Below are 21,512 nucleotides of genomic sequence, written 5' to 3'. Positions count from 1 at the left end.
CGTGTTGATGAACAATGTATATTTTTAAAGAATGATCAGTGAGTCCTGGTGCTGCATTATCCTCGTACCTGTTGTTTCGCTGCTGGTGGCGGATGTTGTCGATGCAGTGGCAGTTGTTGTGCTTGTTTTTGAGAATGATATAAAGATGTGGCATTAATGGAAATTAAAAGTGAATTAAACACTCTTTTGTTGCCTAAAGTATGTAATGAGCTGCAGTGAAAATTAAACATGTGAAATAAATCAGAGTGATATGGAACTGCCATTGTCGAATAGAGCTAGATTCAATGGCTGATCATCCGTGTCTTGGATATATTGGGCCATAGAGACTATTTCCATTCTGTGTGACATAATTGCTGTCTGAGTCTAAGGAAGGTTGACAAGACAAGCTTGATCATTTGCCCAGATTTGGAGTACAAGTTGTTATACTGTATATGGTACCTGTCTCTGTTGATGTTGATTCTGTTGTATAAGAGGTCATCGTTGTACTTTGGTCTGTGGTTGCAGAAATTGTCGAATCTTCACATATACAGAGAAATATCAGTTTAAATACATGGCAGCACTCATTGCTACATTTGTAAAATGTACCTGGATGATCAAGTTTATTATTTTTAATTTTATCTGATGATGCAAATTAACATCATGTGATCATGGAAGTGATAACTGGTGCAAAGGATCTGCTAGTGTTTTCCAAACAAATAGGCATCCATGATATTAAAACTACGTAACTATAACTGATGAGATGTAATGTTACCAAGATCTCAACAAATAATTGTATGGATAACAATTTGATTTCTGAAGATACCAACGAATTACGATAAATTACTTAATATAATTCTTTTCTCAGTGTGCTGCTTTGATTTGTCATCACGTTATGGTACAATGTTTAATGCAGTAGTCTTCAACTGAAAATACTGAATTTTACTTCGGAGTCACGTGAATGACTACATGAAGAACCCGCCAGTACGCATGCGTGTCATTATCGCTACACGCATTGCAACGAGTCATTGGGGGAGGAAGGACGTTCCTCCCAAACGGCAGGTTTGGTAACCTGCAACAGTAGGTAAGAGAACTTTGTTTCTTTTTTACTTACCTTTGTTTACAGGAAGGCTGTGGAAAGCTGGCGGGGGAGAGCTGCTATATAGGAGCAGGCAGCCAGCAACGGCCGGTGGCACGTACAATCTCCCTTGGCGGGAGCCGGTGCGACTTCAGCTCCAGCAAGGGTACGGGTCGCCGACAACCGATGGAGCACTCGGGAGCCGTCAATCTGACGACTCGGAAAACAGCCCAAGGACCTACAGGGTAAGGAGCGCTACATGGGTCCGTGGGGCTGAGAAATAAAAATAGCAGCGAGCGGTCGGTGCCCGTGAGCACCGGGTACGCGTTGGAGCTGCTGGGCCTGCGTCGCGAGCGGCCAGTTCCCCGAGAGGACTGCACCGCGTTGGAGCACCGCAGGCCCAAGTGGGAAAGCAGCGGCACAGTGGGGAGCACTGCACCGCGTTAAAACCACCATACCTGCGGTTGCGAGCGGCCAGCTCCCCGAGAGGACTGAACCGCGTTGGAGCACCGCAGGCCCACGTGGGAAAGGAGCGGCACAGTGCAGAGCACTGCACCGCGTCAAAACCACCATACCTGCGGTTGCGAGCGGCCAGCTCCCCGAGAGGACTGAACCGCGTTGGAGCACCGCAGGCTAACGGTAGTACGGGCGGCTCAGTGCCGTGAGCACTGCACCGCGCTTTGGAGCACCGCAGGCCAACGGCACTACAGGGGACTCAGTGCCCGTGAGCACTGCAACGCGTTGACACTGCGGGACCTGCACCTGCGAGAACATACCGCGTTTGCAGCGATGCAGGTCCAAAAAAGAAGAACAAATCCTCGAGTGGGTAAGTCCCATAGCAGCACCTTATACAGGGCTGTATCTCACTTCTACTATTACAGGGAAGTGCTGGAGGAAAAGACAGACTTAGGGAGAAGGAAGCAGCACCTTTTCTTAGGGCTATAATCATGCTTCTCTCCCTCCAGTAGACTCTTTTGTCAGAAGAGTGCTGGGGTCTAGTCTAGGGCAAACCCTGGACAGGTAAACAGATGTAAGAGCTGTAATAATGAGGTAATGCTTTTTCTAAGTCACAAAGTACATAGAGTGCATTATTGGTCTTTTCCTGATAGAAATACAGGAATACTTATGTTGTGACTGAAGGATTTAGCAGTCCAAAAATTTACTGACAAATTCCATTCCCATCTGGGAAGTCACACGGGAATGTCTGTCTATGTTTCAGGGGGAACAACAGTACAGCTGTGAGTAAAGCTAACTGGGAAAGATCTACAAACCAGGTTAGAAGCCAGCATAGACCATATGTTTTCTATCTACTGCAGGGGAAAACATTAGCTGACACTTGCCACTGGGGATTGTAAATCCCTGAATGTACTAAACTAATCAATTTATGCATCTGGTTACATCCAACCGGGATTGACACGGGCCTGTGTAAACCCGAAACCTCCTAGCAATATCTTTTTATTTGGAGGTGACCGATCTAGAAGGTCAAGGAGTTGGACAATGAAGCCAAATTGGAGCTCATCTAAACGTCCAAACATCATCCTCAAAGGTATCGCCCCTATATCTGAAGATGTGTACACCCACAACACACGGCCTCGGGGATCCAGATGAAAACAGTAAAACCAGAAGGAAGCAAGGAGGTTGGTGCGAGAAGACATCGAATAAATAATTTTTTGACACTCATATCTTAAACAGTATCCGGGGATACACAATAGAATTTTACAACACATAATCTTCTAGTCCAGCTGATATATCGAGAGAGGAATTTGGAGGAGAACACCAAATGGATATTGGGCTATAGTATTTGCTGATGTTTCTACACGATATGGAACACCAGATGCCGATCTACTCGTATCCAGACATAATCACCAATTACCAAATATGTCATATGGGATACAGACACTGGACATCAGCAACGGATGGGTTTTAGCTGCATTGTAAGGGAAGAATTATTATCTACGCATTCCCTTCCTAACAAAATAGGATATGGCGCTTGACGCATCAAACATAGATCAGATCTCGGCTTTTTGGCCAAGATCAAGCATAATATCTGGGTTTTTATCAGTTTAAATATCTGATATGTCCCTTATCTAGGGACCATATATTAAAATAAATAAATAAATAAATAAAATAATACGATATATTCGTTAAGAACGGAAACCTTTTCTATTGTTAAGTATATTCGTTTTAAGAACGAAAATGGCAAGCATTGATTCAAAGGATGCTTACTATTTTCAGTACCCATAACAGGTGACCACGGACGTTATTTTATCTAATTGGATGGCTCAGCTCTAGCAGTATAGAGCACTACCTAATGTGTTTACATTAGCACCTAGGTTATTTACAAAATATAACAACCAGCCACACAATGGTAATGGCTTCTTTGGATGACATACTAATTGTGCGGAAACTTAGGACGGGCTGAACAAACGGTAACAGCCACTTAACAATTATTTGGAAACTAGGATTCATTATCCATCCAATTAAATCAAAATTAAAGCCTTCAAACTAAAGGGATTATTTGGGGTTCACCAATAACTCAGTTCCTCATGTCAGTAACTTTGCCAACAGAGGTTACAACCTTAATAAAGGCATACAGCAAAATCATTGACATGAGGATAAACCATCCATCAGACTGGTAGCAAGAATTTTGGCAACAGGTGGTACTGGGAATATGGGTTCCAGCCACATAATTCAGACCCTTACATTATAAAGATTTACAGAGGGCCAAAATATGAGCTCTTAAAATTAATGGTGATCATTTCGATAGAATGATGAAGCCATACAGAAGCCATATTGGAACTAAATGGTGGAAAGATAACATTGGGCATTGCTCCAATCCTATCATTGTCAGCAACCAGTCTATGGTCCTACATATGCATGCTATGCACTAGGATGGTGTGTTACCAATTCCATCTCCAGCTGTGGAGGAAGATGGAATACACAGGAAGCATCATTATTACTAACACTGGGCATAACTACCTGGAAATGTTGGGTGTTTTTTCATGGCCTAAAGTCATGTTGCTCTGGAATATGTTAAACAGGTTATTAGATTATAAATTAACAATACTACTGTGGTAGCACATATCAACTGTGGTAGCACATGGGTGAAAGGGAATCTACATCATGTAACAATCTGGCCAACACAATTTGGCAACCTCATCAGTAGGGGTGTTTTAATAGTACCCCACTGACCTACCCAACCATGGTTCTCGGTGGTACTGGGAATGAGATTAGAACCATGCAGCACCATCCTAAACAGACGATGAAGTATGGGGAAAACCACCCGTGCCATGAACATATAAATCGCTTAAATCGTAGAGTCTGAAAGCGCCGCTATTACATCTGGGACTGACGGCCAGAGCAATGGACATGATCACAGCGGGCCACAGACAATCAACCTAAAGACAATGTCTAAAATACATAAACTAATGGGAGATGTGTTGCAACCATAATACATCATCCAGCCTGTTTGGCAGCTTTGTTAACCTACAGGGGCTTAGTATTAGTGACATCAACTGTGCCAGAAGTGGTCCATCTACTTACCTATGGCAAGAGAACGGAACAACAGCTTATGGGGGACACTTTTATGGGAATTCCCCAAAGACCGGGTATTCCCAAATATGGGACATCAGCATCGTCTTAACGTTGTTAAAGAACTGGGCTCCAGCCACAGCGCTGTCATTACAGTTTTTTGACATTTTACAAAACTGTCATGCTGATGGCTTAGGTCACGGCACTAAGGACTCAGTCCCTACCAAATTAAGGCTGGATAACTAGACCAGTTCACCTGGCAACTTACACTTCTATATTCAGGAATTAGGGAACTAAACAGACAGGGGTCAGCGGGCCTTAAAATAACATTTTTAGAGCCTACCCTACAGATGATTGACTGTGTTGTGAGACATCTACAAATATACATGGAACAAACCAAGACCATCAGTGGCACAGAAGAGGAACTTTTCATCAACTACAGACAGCCTCATTAAAGAATAACAGGCCAGGCCAGCTATGTGGCTAACATAGTATTGACCAAAGTTGGTGTAAACACTAACTGGGTTAAAATCTCACACCACCAGGCTGCAGCAACGTCGGCAGCATTTAAATTGGAGGTTCCTATGGATAAAATCCTCAGGACTGCAGGATGGCCATCGGAAAGAACATTCTAAAGATTATAACAAACCAGTAATCGAAACTGGAATTTTTTCAGAAACATTGTTAAGTTTCTATACCATAATTTACCCCAAAAAACAGGGGCTATCAATTATTATTAACTTTATGGTTATTTATATATATCATATTGATGTTTAATATGTTATCACTATTCTCCCCAAAACCAAGGCAGACGTGATGATGGACTCGTTCCACGGCTTGAATCACAGAGCTTTGAAATCTTCATGTAGTCACTCACGTGACTCCAAAGTAAAATAGTAAGATTAAACGAGAACTTACCAGTTCGAAGTTTGATTTGTATTTTATGAGTAGTAACGTTGAGGGAATACATGCCCTCCGCTCCCACCCTTGATCATAAACACGACTGGTATCTTTTCTCTAATCTTACTATGCTTAAGTCATTACAGGTATCTGTGATTCACTCCGCTGCTTTGAAGAATGAACGCATGCGTACTGGCGGGTTCTTCATGTATTCCCTCAACGCTACTCCTCATAAAATACAGATCAAACTTCGAACTGGTAAGTTCTCGTTAAATCTTACTATTTGTGCATGCAAATTTTGCTGTTAGATTTATCATTCTCTCTCCATAGTTACCTAAATAATCTTGCCCTTTCTGACCAATCAACTGAAATCGTTTTTTGCACAAGTCAATAACTCTTCCTAACATCCCTAGTTATCTGGAATGTTGCTAGTTCATTTTAGTATTGTTTTTCAAAGCCAGCACTGTGCACAAAACTGCAATATGTTTGGAGGATATAACTAGTATCAGAGATGATCTGCACACAAATATTGGGCAGGCTTTACTTTATTTCTTGGATTGAAGGAGGATGAAGGTTGATTTGATAGATTTGTGTAAATCATGTTGAAATAGAAGTATTAATGAACAGAGTCTTTACCCAGGTTGGGTATCTAATATTGTAGGGCACTGATTTAAGATTAGAGGAAATAGATATAATAAGAATCTGATCTGATCTATTTCACCGAGGGTGATGGTTGTAAGGAGCAGGCATGCAGATTAAATGGTTGAGGCAGGAGCAATAATATTATTTAAAAGAGATTCGGACAGGCGCATGGATTGGAAAATTTTAGAGTAATATGGAACCGCCGCGGGCAAGTGGATCTAGCTTCAATGGCTGATCAACTGTGGCTTGGACGTATTGTGCCGTAGAGAATATTTTCATTCTGTATGACACAATTACTCTCTGAGTTGAAGAGGGGTTGAGAAGAAAAGGTTTAACGTCGATCTATCAATATATTAATACGCTGTGTGTGCGTGCGTGCGTGTGCATGTGTTTTTCTGTCTGGCTGTGTAAGTCGTTGCCAGCCTGGCTGTGTTTGTGGTTGCCAGCCTTTGATTCGTTGCTACGCCAACCACGCAGAAACACCAAGTTTTTTTCCATTTCGGTAGAGATTTCACTTTTACATCCACATATCCACTCCTGGTAACATTTTGTTGTGTTTATGTAAACATTTTTAATAAAAACCTTCTCCCCCTCCACACACCCCCCCCCCCCCCCCCCCCCCCCCCAAACCAATTTCAAAATGTTAAAAAATACAACTCTCACCCATAGAATGTTGGTGAACGTTCCATCGTGTAATGTCTCAATGCCCAATCCTCACAGATGTCCGATCGGTATGGATTATTTTACATATGCCTTTGCACCAGACCCAGCCACAGCCCCCACCCCCACTCCCACCGCCGCCCGTGTCAAAGCACGTCATTACGTGTGTGGGAATAGAGATAGTGGATTGGGAGTGATAGGGAATGGGGAACAGATGAACTGCATCTACTACCCATCGCCTTCCAATCTCCCTCACCACTATTTTCCCTCTCTCCCAGCACTCGTCTCCCCCTCCCTCCACACACTCTTCTCCCTCCCTCCTGTATCCCATCTCTCTCCTCCACTCCCTCCCACATCCCTCCCCCTCTCTCCCTCCCCAATCCCTCTCTCCTCCCCCCCCCCACACCCCTCACTGCCCCTCTCCATCTCCCTCTCCTCCCCACCCCTGTCCCCTCCCCTCCTCCTCCCACCCCCATCCCCCTACCCCCCTTCCCTCCCCCACCCCCTTCCGTCTGTCCCCCACCCCCTTCCCTCTCTCCCCGACCCCCTTCCACCTCCCCTCTCTCTCCCCCTCCATCTACACTCTTCCCCCTCTACCCCCCCTACCCCATCATCTCCTCGCCTCCCTCCCCCTCCCCCGCACCTCTCTCCCCCTTCCCCACTCTCCTCCCCTCCCCACCCCTCTCTCTCCTCCCCACTCCATCTCTCCTCCTCCTCCCACCCCCTTCCCTCTCTCCCCCACCCCCTTCCCTCCCTCTTTCCTCTCGCCCCCTTCCCCTACCCCTATGTCCCTCTTCTACCACTCGCCCTACATTTTCCTCCCCACTCTTCCACTTATCTCCCCCTACCCCACCCCCCCCCCCTCCCTGTCTCTCCCCCTCCCTGCCCCCTCTTTCCCCTCTCTCTCGTCCCACCCACCCCTACCCCTCTGTCCCTCTTCCACCACTCCCCATACCCCTCTCCTCTTCCCTCCCCACTTCCACTTCTCTCCACACTTCCCCCACCCCTCTCCCTCCCTCCACCCACCCTCTCTCTCCCCCTCCCTCCCTCCCTCTCTCTCCCCACCAACTTCTCCTAACCTCTCCTTCTTCCACCACTCCCCCTACCACCATCCCCCTCCCTCTCTCCCACTTCCACCACTCCCCCTACACCTCTCCCCCCTCCCTTCCCATTCTTCCACTTATCTCCCCCCACCCCCCTCCCCATCCCCATCTCCCAACCTCTCTCTACCCCCCCTCCATTCCCTCTCCCTCCCCACTCTTCCCCAACTCCCTCCCCACTCTTCCTCCTCTCTCCCACTCTCCCCCTCTCTCCGCTCTAACCCTCCCTCCACACTCTTCACCCACTCCCCCCGCCCTCCCCCCTCTAGACGCACCTGCGAGGTGAGGGCTATTCGTCAGTGGATTAGGTGGAGATGGGATAAAAGAAGCCAATTAATAAAATTAAGATAATATCAAGGGGTGTGATGAGTTTGTGTGTTTGTGGGTGCCAGATTCCCACCACGCAACCGTGCTTTGGAGGAACAACCCCAACAGGGGGTGGTTAGTGTGAGTGTGACACCACAGACCCCCCCCACCCCACAAACTTGCGTTAGGGAAACAGACCCAACGGGTCTGCACTTGGTCTAGATATTTCTAAATTTCCCTTGCCCAAATCTGGTGCATTAGATCTGATTTATGGTACCTGTCTCTGTTGATGTTGATTCTGTTGTATAAGAGGTCATCATTGTACTTTGGTCTGTGGATGTGCTTTTTTCTGTGGATGTAAATATTGTAGAATCTTCACATATACAGAGAAATATCAGTTAAAATACATGGCAGCACACTCATGGCTACACAGAAAATGTCCCTGGACGTCCAAGAAGATGTAATTTTGTTTTAAATCTGATGATGTATATTAACATCGTACAATCATGTAAGTGGTACATTGGATCTGCTACTATTTTCCAAATCGAATAAGCATCGATTATGTCAAGAAATAATAAATGAATAATTGCCTGACTTTCATTATTGGCTTATTTTGACTGCTTGCATGATATTCCAAACATAATCTATAACTGATGAGATGAAATATTACCTAGAATTGAACGAACATGGGTATATGGAGCAAGCATCCATATGAAGTTGTTGCGACAGTTATATTATTTAAAAGAGACTTGGACAGATGAATGGATTCGAAAGTTTAGAGTGATTTGGAACCGTCGTGGGCAAATGGAGCTGGCTTCAATGGCTGATCATATTGGACATATTGGACCGTGGAGATTATTTCTATTCGGATTGACACAATTACTCTCTAAGTCTAGGAGGGGTTGACAAGAGAAGTTTAATCAATATTTCTTAATTTCCCATGCCCAGATTTGGCGTACAGTTCTAAACTGACATTAATTAATTTATTTTATATTCTGATGATGTGTATTAGCAACATACAATCATGTAAGTTGTAACTGGTGCAATTGATTTACTGATATTTTCCAAATAAAAAAGGATCCACGATAATAGAAATGTTCAATTAATAATTGTCTGACTTAAATTATTGATTTTTTTCACTACGTATGATATTTCTATATAAACTATAGGGTTGATTACAATGGCAACTACTTTTCAAAGTGAATTCCAGATGTTAGGCAACAATATTCTACTCGAGTTATCACTATATTTCTGTCATGGCTTACGACCCATTATTGATTGTCACGTGTTGATCAATAATGTATCTTTTTAAAGTTTGATCAGTGAATCCTGGTGCTGCATTATCCTCATACCTGTTGTTTTGCTGCTGGTGGCGGACGTAGTCGATGCAGTGGCAGTTGTTGTGCTTGGTTCTGAGAATGAAATAAAGATGTGACATTAATGGAAATTGAAAGTGGATTAAACACATCTTTCTTTCCTAAATGTCCCTAGGCGCTCAAGAAGATGTTATTTTTTTCTAATCTGATGATGCGTATTAACATCATACAATCATGTAAGTGGTAACCGGTACATTGGGTCTGCTACTATTTCCCAAAACGAATAAGCATCGATGTTGTTCACATCACTTCCGGGTCACTGCTAATGCAGTCGACCGGTCGGTGCAGAGAGTAGCTTTGAATGTTTGTCTCTTCGTTACATACGTTACGTGAGTTGCGAGAGTGTTTGTTTTTGTTTTAAGTATGAGAGTACACACTGGGGAAAAGGACGAGTGCGAGAGTGTTTGTTTTTGTTTTAAGTACATTGGGTGTCGATTGACGGTTAATTGCTGCCGTATGACAATGCATTTCGTTGTCTCTGTACTGTACACTGACAATGACAATTAAAATTGAATCTGAATCGGTATAGTTCAGTACTTTCATGGTGTGTTTGTGCGGGCGCTGCCACTACCTCACACACACACACACACACACCGGACCAACGAGCTAACGATAATTAGCCAGCTAGCTTCTTGCGTTCACTGCTCCAAAGTATGGATTTCACATGGACACTATGGACTCTTATGCTTCTACTGTTCATCTTGGATTATCTGCCCACTGCATCATATGGATATACTCTTCCAGATAACCAACGGATTACTTACTGCAGGGACTTTTTACTTCAGCTGCAATTACACTCTCACCAAGCCCCTGCCATAGACAAGTTGCCGGAGGAGCTACAATGTAAACTCCCAACCGACCGGACAGGCACCCTGCACAACAATAGAAAGAAGGTAACGAGGCGGGGGAGGAAGAAGAAGGGTGGAATTAAAGCAAGACTTAGGCGAGGAGAAAGTAAGCACCGTGCACTTCCCTCAGTGATCCTTGCTAATGTGCGCTCATTGCGTAACAAGACTGATGAACTGCAAGCTAACGTTTTTCACATGTATGAATACCGGACTGCTTCCATTCTTGCTTTCACTGAAACATGGCTGACTGGGAGTGACAACAGTGACAGCATGCACATAGATGGCTTCGGGTCTCCTGTAAGGTTAGACCGTGATACTGAACTGACTGGCAAGCACCATGGTGGTGGTGTCTGCCTCTGCATCAATCCACGCTGGTGCAAAACAGTTGTTGTCAGAGAAGAACTGTGCAACCCTGACATTGAACTCTTGGCTGTCTCCCTGCGTCCCTTCTACCTTCCCAGGGAATTCCCACAACTGTTTTTCATTCTGGTTTATATCCACCCCAGAGCAAATGCATCCACTGCTACGGAACATATAAGAAATATACTCGACAGACTCGAACTGATATTTCCGGGTGCCCCCAAATTCATCATGGGTGACTTCAATCACTGTTCAATTGACAAGTCACTTAAAGGATTTTACCAGTATGTCAACTGTACCACCCGTCTAGGGATAACACTGGACAAATGCTATGGGTCAGTTCCAGGCGCCTACAGAGCCGTCTCCCTCCCTCCCCTAGGCTCTGCTGACCACAGCAGCATACTGCTCGTTCCTGCCTACACACCTGAGGTAAAGAGAACAGAGAAAGTCATCAAGGACATCAAACAGTGAACACCGGACAGTATTGACAGGCTTCAAGGGTGTTTTGTAATCACAGATTGGAATACCCTCACATCCTCCTCCACCAACATCAGTGAGCAAGCGGATATAGTCTCAGCATACATCACTTTCTGTGTAGACAATATTATCCCCTCCAAGAAAGTCACAATCTTCCCTAACAATAAACCCTGGGTGACTAAAGATCTAAAAAACATATTGAATAAGAAAAAGAGAACATTTTTTACCGGTTCTGAAGCTGAGAAGAAGGAGGTAAACAGAGAGGTCAAGCGGGCCATAAAAATTGCGAAGCTGAAACACAAGAACAAAGTGGAGCAGACCTTTGGAAAAGGAAACCTCCGTGCGGCTTGGCAGGGCCTCAAGAACATGGCAGCAGTGAACTCTGTCTCTACCAGCCGCAAGCCCATTCAGGTAGCAGGAAGCAGCTTCACTTCACTCCCGAATGATCTCAACTCCTTCTACACCAGATTTGAAAAAGACAATAGCACCCAGCTAGAATCAATCGTCTCCACACTCAGACCTGATGACTCCGGCCTCAACATCAACATATCAGAGGTGGTGAGAGCCCTCAACAGGACTAAAAATAACACAGCTCCAGGGCCAGACAACATCTGTGGGCGGACCCTATGGCACTGTGCTGAGCAGCTGGGAGGTGTGTTCCAGCATCTGTTCCAGGGCTCTTTGACCAGCAGCACAGTCCCCGCGATGTGGAAAAACTCAACAGTGATCCCCATCCCAAAGAAGGGCACCACCAAGGTCCTGAATGACCTTAGACCGGTGGCTCTCACCTCCCTGATCATGAAGGCCATGGAGAGGATCATCAAGGAGCACATCACCAAGGCAACTGGCTCGATGATGGATCCATTGCAGTTTGCTTACCAGGCTGGCAGGGGTGTCGATGATGCAAAAATATTCATCTTAAACACCATCCATAAGCATCTGGAAATCCCCAAGGCCACAGCCAGACTTCTGTTTGCAGACTTCTCATCAGCATTCAACACCATGCAGCCACATATTTTGGCTGAGAAGCTCATCACCTGCTTCCACCTCAACCACCAACTCACTCTGTGGATTATAGACTTCCTCACCAACAGATCACAGAGGGTGTTGGTGAACCACACCTTGTCCGACACCCTCTTCACCTTCATTGGCTCTCCACAAGGCTGTGTCCTCTCCCCACTTCTCTTCATTCTCTACACTGATGACTGCAGATCCACCCAGCCAAACTGCCACTTTGTAAAATTTGCTGATGACACAGTTCTCCTGTCTCTTCTTCCCAGCCACACTCAACATCACAGCTCAGCCCTGCAGGACTTTATAGTATGGTGTGAAAAGTCTTGTCTTGAGCTAAATATAAGCAAAACCAAGGACATGATTGTGACTTTTTCCCCCCAACAGAGACAGATGGCTGAGGCAGCCACCACTATCATCCAGCAGGAGCCAGTGGAGATAGTGGAGGTATACAAATACCTGGGAACAGCCTTCGACAACCTGCTAAGGTTTTCCTCTAACATAGAGGAAATCCTTAAAAAGTGCCATCAGAGACAGCACCTACTCAGGAAGCTGAAGTAATCTAGGATTAACAAAGACATTCTCACCACATTCTACTACGCATTCATTGAAAATGTAATAACCTTCTCTTTCACTAGCTGGTTCCACTCCATCACCCTGCAAAACAGAAACCGCCTGTTGAATGTGGTCAAGGTCTGCTCAAAACTCATTGAGCAGCCTGTCCGAACTCTCACTGCCCTATGCGACCAACAGTCTGTAAAGTTAACACGCAGGATTCTTCAGGACCCCTCTCACATCCTGTTTCCTGAGTTTGAGTGGCTCCCCTCAGGATGCAGACTCCGCTGTCCGGGTTGCCAGACACAGAGGAGGAAGGCAACCTTCATCCCCAGGGCTGTCCAGCTTTTTAATGCTGATCACTGACTCATGAACATATGAAATGAAATAACCTTCTATATGCACTTTTTAATTGAAGCACTTAGGAAGCACTTTAAAACTATTGCTATGTGTTGAATGTTGATGTGCGGTGTCTGTTGTGTGATTGTGCAGTGTGTCTGTGAAATGCGTGTGCTGGTTGATTGTGCAGTATGCGTGCTGCTTATGTTTGTTGATTGTGTCCCTTTTTAAAAAGCTACTGTAATGCGCCTTTTTAAATTGCCCCTCGGGGACGAATAAAGCGCTTTGAATTGAATTGAATTGAAATAATAAATTAATAATTGTCTGACTTTCATTTGACTGATTGCATGATATTCCAACATAAATTATAACATAATTTCTAGGATTTAATGAAAAGAAGACAGAAGTGATATTGTTTAGTCCCAATGGCTGCCGTGAACCTCCCCTGTTGACTTCGGTCCCCTGGCACGGTATGTCAAGCCAACAGTTTTGGACCTGGGTTTTAGGATGGACAGTGATTTTAAATTAGATCGTGGTGGTAAAGGCGTGGTGGTAAAGTCCAGCTTCTTTCACCTAAGGCAGCTGGCAAAGGTGAAGCCCATTCTTGAGCGGCAGCATTTTGAAACAGTAATCCATGCCTTTATCACATCTAGGCTGGATTACTGTAATGCACTCTATTTTGGAGTTGCTCGATCTTCCCTGGCTCATCTCCAGTTGGTTCAAAATGCTGCTGCTCGTCTTTTAACTGGAACTCGAAAGAGGGAGCACATAATGCCAATTCTGGTCTCCCTCCACTGGCTCCCGGTGTACTTTCGAGTTCATTTTTTAATTATTTTATTTGTTTTTAAATCTTTGAATGGGCTCGCCCCACCTTACCTCTCTGAGCTGCTTCATCCATACGCTCCTGCCCGGTGCCTCAGGTCAGCTGATCAGCTGCTCCTGGAGGTACCGAGGTCTAAGCGGAAGCTCAGAGGGGATAGAGCCTTCTCTGTTGCTGCTCCGGCGCTAGGGAACACTCTGCCGTTGCACATCAGACAGACCCCCTCACTGTCCATCTTCAAAACAAATCTTAAAACACATTTATATTCCTTGGCTTTTGACCCTGCTTGAGACTTTGCTCCTGTTTTAGTGCTTTTAATGTTTTTAATTTTATTGTTTTTACTTTCTCTTCTAATGTTTTTATTGTCATGTAATAATTTTTTTGTCCATAATTAGTCATGTACAGCACTTTGTGGCAACAGTGGTTGTTTTTAAAGTGCTCTATAAATAAAGTTATTATTATTATAAATAAAGTTATTATTATGTTGGTGGCGGACGTAGTCGATGCAATGGCAGTTGTTGTGCTTGGTTCTGAGAATGAAATAAAGATGTGACATCAATGGAAATTAAAAGTCAATTAAACACTCTTTTGTTTCCTAAAGTATGTAATGAGCAGCAATGAAAAATTAAATGTGAAATAAATTATTGTGATATGGAACTGCCATTGTCAAATAGAGGTTGATTCAATGGCTGATCATCCGTGTCTTGGAAATATTGGGCCATAGAGACTATTTCCATTCTGTGTGACATAATTGCTGTCTGAGTCTAAGGAAGGTTGACAAGACAAGCTTGGTCATTTGACCAGATTTGGAGTACAAGCTGTAATGCTGCATATGGTACCTGTCTCTGTTGATGTTGATTCTGTTGTATAAGAGGTCATCGTTGTACTTTGGTCTGTGGTTGCAGAAATTGTCGGATCTTCACATATACAGAGAAATATCAATTTAAATTCATAGCACCACTCGCATGTCTACGGGTGTTCAAGCTTATTATTTTTTGTTTAACCTGATGATTCATATTAACATCATGCGATCATGTAAGTGGTAACTGGTTCAATGGATCTGCTAGTGTTTTCCAAACAAATATGCATCCATGATATTAAAAATTAACTACATAAACTATAACTGATGAGATGTAATGTTACCAAGAACTCCATACATAATTGTATGGATAACATTTCGATTTCTGAAGATACCTATGAATTACGATAAATTACTTAATATAATTTCTTTCTCAGTGTTCTGCTTTGATTTGTCAGCACGTTACGATACAATGTTTAATGCAGTAGTCTTCAACTGAAAATACTGAAGTTGTGCATGCAAATTTGACTGAGCATTAGCTGTTGGATTTATCATTCTCTCTCCGTAGTTACTAAATAATCTTGCCCTTTCTGACCAATCAACTGAAATCGTTTTTTGCACAAGTCAATAACTCTTCCTAATATCCGTAGTTATCTGGAATGTGGCTAGTTCATTTTAGTATTGTTTTTCAAGGCCAGCACTTTGCACAAAACTGCAATATGTTTGAGGATATAACCAGTATAAGAGCTGATCTGCACACAAATGTTGGGCAAGCTTTACTTTATTTCTTGGATTGAAGGAGGATGAAGGTTGATCTGATAGATTTGTGTAAATCATGTTGAAATAGAAGTATTAATGAACAGAGTCTTTACCCAGGTTGTGTATCTAGTATTGTAGGGCACTGATTTAAGGTTAGAGGAAATAGATATAATAAGAACCTGATCTGATCTTTTTCACCGAGGGTGATGGTTGTATGGAGCATGCATGCAGATGAAGTGGTTGAGGCAAGAACAATGATGTTATTTAAAAGAGATTTGGACAGGCGCATGGATTGGAACATTTTAGAGTAAAATGGAACCGCTGCGGGCAAGTGGAGCTAGCTTCAATGGCTGGTCAACTGTGGCTTGGACATATTGTGCCGTTGAGACTATTTTCATTCTGCATGACACAATTACTCTCTGAGCGGAAGAGGGGTTGAGAAGATAGGTTTTACCTATATTTCTAAATTTCCCTTGCCCAAATCTGGTGCACTAGATGTGATTTATGGTACCTGTCTCAGTTGATGTTGATTCTGTTGTATAAGTGGTCATCATTGTACTTTGGTCTGTGGATGTGCTTTCTTCTGTGGATGTAGATATTGACGAATCTTCACATAGACAGAGAAATATCAGTTAAAATACATGGCATCATACTCATGGCTACACATAAAATGTCCCTGTATGTCCAAGAAGATATATTTTTTTTTTTAAATCTGATGATGTATATTAGCTTCGTACAATCATGTGTGGTAACTATTTTCCAAATCGAATAAGCATCGATGATGTTAATAAATAATAAATGAATAATTGCCTGACTTTCATTATTGGTTTATTTGACTGCTTGCATGACATTCCAACATAATCTATAACTGATGAGATGTAATGTTACCTAGAATTCAACGAACATGTTTATATAGACCAAGCATACATATGAAGTGGTTGCGACAGTTATATTATTTAAAAGAGATTTGGACAGATGAATGGATTAGAAAGTTTAGAGTGATTTGGAACCGTCGTTGGCAAATGGAGCTGGCGGATTGACATAATTACTCTCTCTGTCTAGGAGGGGTGACAAGACAAGTTTAATAGTAAGATTAAACGAGTACTTACCAGTACGAAGTTTGATCTGTATTTTATGAGGAGTTACGATGAGGGATTACGTGAAGAACCCACCCAGTGCGCAGGCGAATCACAGGTAGACACAATATTTGAAGTAAAGATAGTAAAGATTAAGGAGACATCAGTTTTCTAGTTTGATCCATATACTGAGGGTGGGAGCGGAGGGCACGTAATCCATCATCGTAACTCCTCATAAAATACAGATCAAACATCGTACTGGTAAGTACTCGTTTAATCTTACTATTTTACTTCGGAGTCACTTGAGTGACTACGTGAAGATTTCAAAGGTCTGTGATTTCAAACCGTGTAACAGCTATATCACTCGCTGCCGAAGTTTTTGATGGAGGAAGTGGTATCTAAAGACCAACGAATCTGTTTGTTTTTTAAAACAAAAATGTTTATTTAACAATAACAAAATTCAAAAATAGCTCCCCCGGGCTTAAATTATAAATTTGCAGTTTGTAAGATCTTTTCTGCAAATAAGTCTGGTTTCATCAGCGGTTTATCGTAAAATTTGCGGAATGTCGACTCCCTTGACCATCCTGCCGTATTTAGGATGTGGTCTATTGGGACATCCATCCGTTCCGCCGCTGATGTAGATGCTGCCCTGGTGGAATGGGATTTAAAAACGTCAGTATTAATTCCGGCAGCTTTCAGGACCTGTTTTAGCCACCTTGATATGGTTTGGCTGGTTACCCGTCCAAAAGGTTTCCTGTGGCTGACCCATAAGGCTTTCTCACTCCCTCTAAGTTCATGGGTTGTGTCTACATAGTTGTGGAGATGGGTCACAACACATAGCCTAGGTTCTGGAGGGTAGGCCCGGAAGATAATTGCTGAGTTGGGCATACCTGGCCTACTTTGTTTTACTAGACCTGGCATGAGAAATGTGATGCAGTCTGGGGTAGTTACCATGTTGTCCAGTCGTAGCTTGTGTAACGACTGGACCCTTTGTGCAGATACGAGCGCCATGAGCATAAGTGTCTGAAGAGTAGATTGCTCTAGACTGAGGGATCCCGCTGGTGGCCATCCTCTGAGGTGTGATAATATGACACTAATATCCCATACATGGGTATATCTAGGTGTAGGGGGTTTGTTGTTATAAATCCCCTTGAGGAGCTTTATCACTAGCGGCTGGGACCCTATGCTCTGGTGTCCTGTTGGTCTAAGGTAAGCAGACAGGGCACTTCGTGCTGCATTCACGGCACTGTAGCTCATCTTCTTATCATGGTATAAGTGGGCCAGGAACTCCAACACGTCGGTGATTGAGGCTTTGTCATACGATGTCCCTGAGTCCAAGCAGTATTTTTCCCATTTCTTGACGTACGTCAGGTACTGCTTCTTTGTTGAGTCCCGCAGGGCTGCCGACATGGTGGTGATTGTTCGTTCTGATAGCCCCAGTCCCTGGTAAGGTCTGGTTAGAACCTACAAACCAGGAGTTTTATATTTTGATGGCATGGATGACTCATGCCGGATACTGGGTGAGTCAGCAGTTGTGGGTCGCTATGAAAGTGACCACCATGTCGTGAAAGACTGGGAACCATGGTTGGGTAGGCCAGTCGGGTACGACCAAAATTCCAGAAGCAGAGTCAGTCTGAATTTTCCGGAGTACCCGACTGATGAGGCAGAAGGGAGGGAAAACATAGAAGAAGAAATTTCCCCAATCCAGCGTGAAGGCATCTAACGCTGCTGCCTCAGGGTCTGGTTCCCAAGCCACATACATGGGTAACTGGTGATTCAATCTAGACGCAAACAAATCTATATCTGGCGTTCCATATTGCTTGATAATTTTCGCAAACATTTTTGGATCTAACATCCATTCGATGTTATCATTGAATTTTCGTGACCTGGTGTCTGCCACTGTGTTTAGCTTACCTGGTAGATAGGCAGCTGATAACCAAATCTGTCTCTTGACACGCCAGATTGCGTTAGCCAATTTGTTGCATGGTAATGATTTTATGGCACCCATGTGGTTGATGTAAGCCACCACCGTTGTATTGTCGATCTGTAACCTAACATGCACGTGCTGCATCTTAGATGCATATGCTTTTAGCCCATAGTAGGCGGCCAGCATTTCCAAATAGTTTATGCCCAGTGATTGTAGTAGCGATGACTCTGAGTTAGTCCATCTGCCACCTGTGCTGGATATAGAGTTAGTAGCTCCCCAGCCTAAAGCACTGGCATCTGTTCTGATGACTAAGTTAGGATTAGTGATGACAATGGGATTGAAACTGTGCCAAACATTTTCTGACCACCACTGTAGTTCTGATATAGCTTCAGTGGGTAAATACATTTTTCGGTCATAATGACCCCAACATTGATGTAGTGCATGTACTTTTGCTCTTTGCAGATTTTGATAGTGCAAAGGTCCGAATTGTGTAGCTGGAATTGCTGCTGCAATACTTCCAATTACTCTGGCAACTTGTCGGATCATTGGTTGTTTGTTAACCATTAAATTGTTGCATGCTTGTGCTAGTGCAACCTGTTTATCCCTTGGCAGAGTAACAGTCATATGGATTGAATCAATAGTGAAGCCTAAATAGTCCATGTTAGTTGACGGCTTCAATTTTGATTTATCTGGGTGTAGGACAAACCCCAACATTTCAAGGAGCTGTTTAGTAGCTGAAACTGCTGCCACAGCTAATTCCTTGGTTCTTCCCAATATGAGAATATCGTCCAGATATGCCATGACTATATATTTTTGTTCTCTTAGTATTTTCATGGCTACTTTAAGGATTTTGGTAAATAATCTGGGGGCTGACGTTAGTCCATTGGGCAATGCTTTATACTGCCATTGTTGCCCCATACAGATACATTTTAGGTATCTATAATGATCCTTATGAATGGGTACTAAATAGTAAGCATCTTTGATATCTATGCTTGCCATGAAGTATCCTTTTGAGATCAGTTGTCTGGCAGTGACAAATGTCTCCATTTTGAAATGTATATACTCAACAGATTCATTTAGTGATGTTAGATCAATGATGATGCGACATCCGCCATCTTTTTTGGTTTTGGTAAATATGTTTGATACAAATTCCAATGGCTCATGTCTGGTCCTTTCAATGACTCCTTTTGACATGAGCCTATCTAGTTCAGCTTGTCCTTCCCGCTTTTCTTTCTCAGTGGGAAGGAATACCCTTTGGGGTATATGCTGAACCGGCGGTATTATGCCTGTTTTAAATTCAATTTTGTATCCACTAATACTGTTGAGTATGTATTTGTTGTTAGTGATAGTACCCCAAACGTTTTTGAACAAGCGTAGTCGCCCTCCTGTTAATAGAGCACCCTTGTTCAGCATATGTTAACAGGAACCAGACCCACCTACCTCCAAGTTCATTCTTATTTTTGGGAACGTCTTCTTTTGTAGGCTTGGGTCGATGGTGCTGTTAACGGTGCTGTCATAGGGCGGCGCATCTTCCCACGGCTCCGCTCTGGGCCCCTCTCTAAAAAAGAACTGTGGGGGTAATGAGGAGCGGTCGCCAGGCTTTCACCAGTCCTTGGTCGGTATTTGCTGGTGGATGCCGAGGGGTGCTGCCAACTGGGTGTTTTTGCCCTGCTCGGTGCTGGGCCTGCCCTCATGAGGCCCACAGGTTTGGCTGCCTCTTCCAGTTCTTTTAGCCTTTTTGCAAGGTCGGCCCCAAACAGCAGTGCCTCTTTTTCTGGCGCAGGGGCTTTGCATAGCCCCGCATATTTGGGGTTGAGGGCAGGCCTGATGTTCTCCCGCCTCAGATTATTCATCTCATACTGGGTGTTGCACATGAGTGCCAGTACGTCCTGTTGACAGGTGGTGAGGTCGGTGTTTTCAGCGGACCGAGCAAAGGCGGTGATGGCCGCTGTGTGGAGCTTTAAGATGCGCTGCATCTTCAGTTCTTGGCTACGGATATGTTGTCCGAGCTGGCTCCAAATTTGTCCATTGACTGTTTTGACTCGCAGCGCCTCGCAGTTTTCAGGTGCTGTGTAGGTTTCAAGTGCCTCTAGAATCACCTTCTCCTGCAGGGCTTTGTTCGAGAGTCTGTTTATGCTTGCTGCCATCCTTGGTTCCAGCATTCTCCCTGCCCTTGGAGGTGCCGCATAGCGGTCAACTACACCCAGCAGCTCTTCGTGCTCCTGCTCCCCTGGCATGCTGGCGCAGTCGTCCGCCTGCCCATGAGTTAAGCCAGCCCAGCCCTGGCCTCCCTTGCTAACCTCAAATAAAGAGGGAGCAGAGGGGTGTGGTGACAGTTTTGAGGAGGCCTCAGCCCGTCCTCCGTATCTCCTGCTCGAGCATCTGCTCGAGGAGCTGCCTCATACAGCTCAGGCGGCTGTCTCTCCGCTTCGCAGGGGGAGACTCTTCCTGTTCCTCCGATGAATCGGAGACCACCCGCCGGTCCGTTTTTCGGGTGGACTTCCTCCCTGTGCGCGGTGTAGAAGTTGGCGGCACAGGGAGCGGCTTGGGTTCAGGTGTTTGGGAGCGCTCGAACAGCTGTCCCGCCGCCAGTGGCTGCCGCCCGGATATCGAACCCTCCTCACGGGGAGTCGGGCAGGCAGTCCTTTTTGCTAGTCGCTTTCTCGTAGCCACACTAGCGACTGCTTTTTCCAATACAACAAAAAACACACTTACCTGAGGTCTTGTTTTTATCCTGCAGCTGGAGAGCCTGACTCCAGCTGCCGCCGCTGTTGCGCTGCTGGCGTAATGCCGCACCTGTGCACTGGGTGGGTTCTTCATGTAGTCACTCACGTGACTCCAAAGTAAAATCAATATTTCTAAATTACCCATGCCCAGATTTGGAGTACAATTCTAAATTGACATTATTTATTTATTTATTTTTTCTAATGATGTGTATTAGCAACATACAATCATGTAAGTTGTAACGTGCA

General features: G+C 44.2%; 1 protein-coding gene and 1 pseudogene across 14 annotated transcripts in view; one reads left to right on the top strand and one right to left on the bottom strand.

The window, feature by feature from the left end:
* Window positions 1-35: 35 nt before the first annotated feature.
* LOC129703231 (mucin-2-like) overlaps window positions 36-21,512 on the bottom strand; it is a 78,049-nt gene continuing 56,572 nt past the window's right edge. For 6 of the 14 annotated variants that reach the window (XM_055645511.1, XM_055645513.1, XM_055645514.1 and 3 more), the window contains 5 exons: window positions 16,049-16,144; window positions 14,819-14,896; window positions 9,546-9,605; window positions 8,471-8,542; window positions 36-516 (listed from right to left, as the gene is read on the bottom strand). In XM_055645511.1, coding sequence (XP_055501486.1) covers window positions 392-516; window positions 8,471-8,542; window positions 9,546-9,605; window positions 14,819-14,896; window positions 16,049-16,144 — 431 coding nt within the window. In that variant the 3' untranslated portion in view covers window positions 36-391. The remainder of the gene's footprint in view (window positions 517-8,470; window positions 8,543-9,545; window positions 9,606-14,818; window positions 14,897-16,048; window positions 16,145-21,512) is intronic. The other 8 variants (XM_055645516.1, XM_055645522.1, XM_055645525.1 and 5 more) reach the window with 5 other exon arrangements.
* Window positions 3,063-3,174, top strand: LOC129703819 (U2 spliceosomal RNA; annotated as a pseudogene).

This window comes from Leucoraja erinacea, chromosome 14, assembly GCF_028641065.1.
Source record: "Leucoraja erinacea ecotype New England chromosome 14, Leri_hhj_1, whole genome shotgun sequence".
Taxonomy (NCBI): Eukaryota; Metazoa; Chordata; class Chondrichthyes; order Rajiformes; family Rajidae; genus Leucoraja; species Leucoraja erinaceus.
Note: the sequence above shows the minus strand (reverse complement) of the source record. Positions and strands in the feature narration are given on the sequence as shown.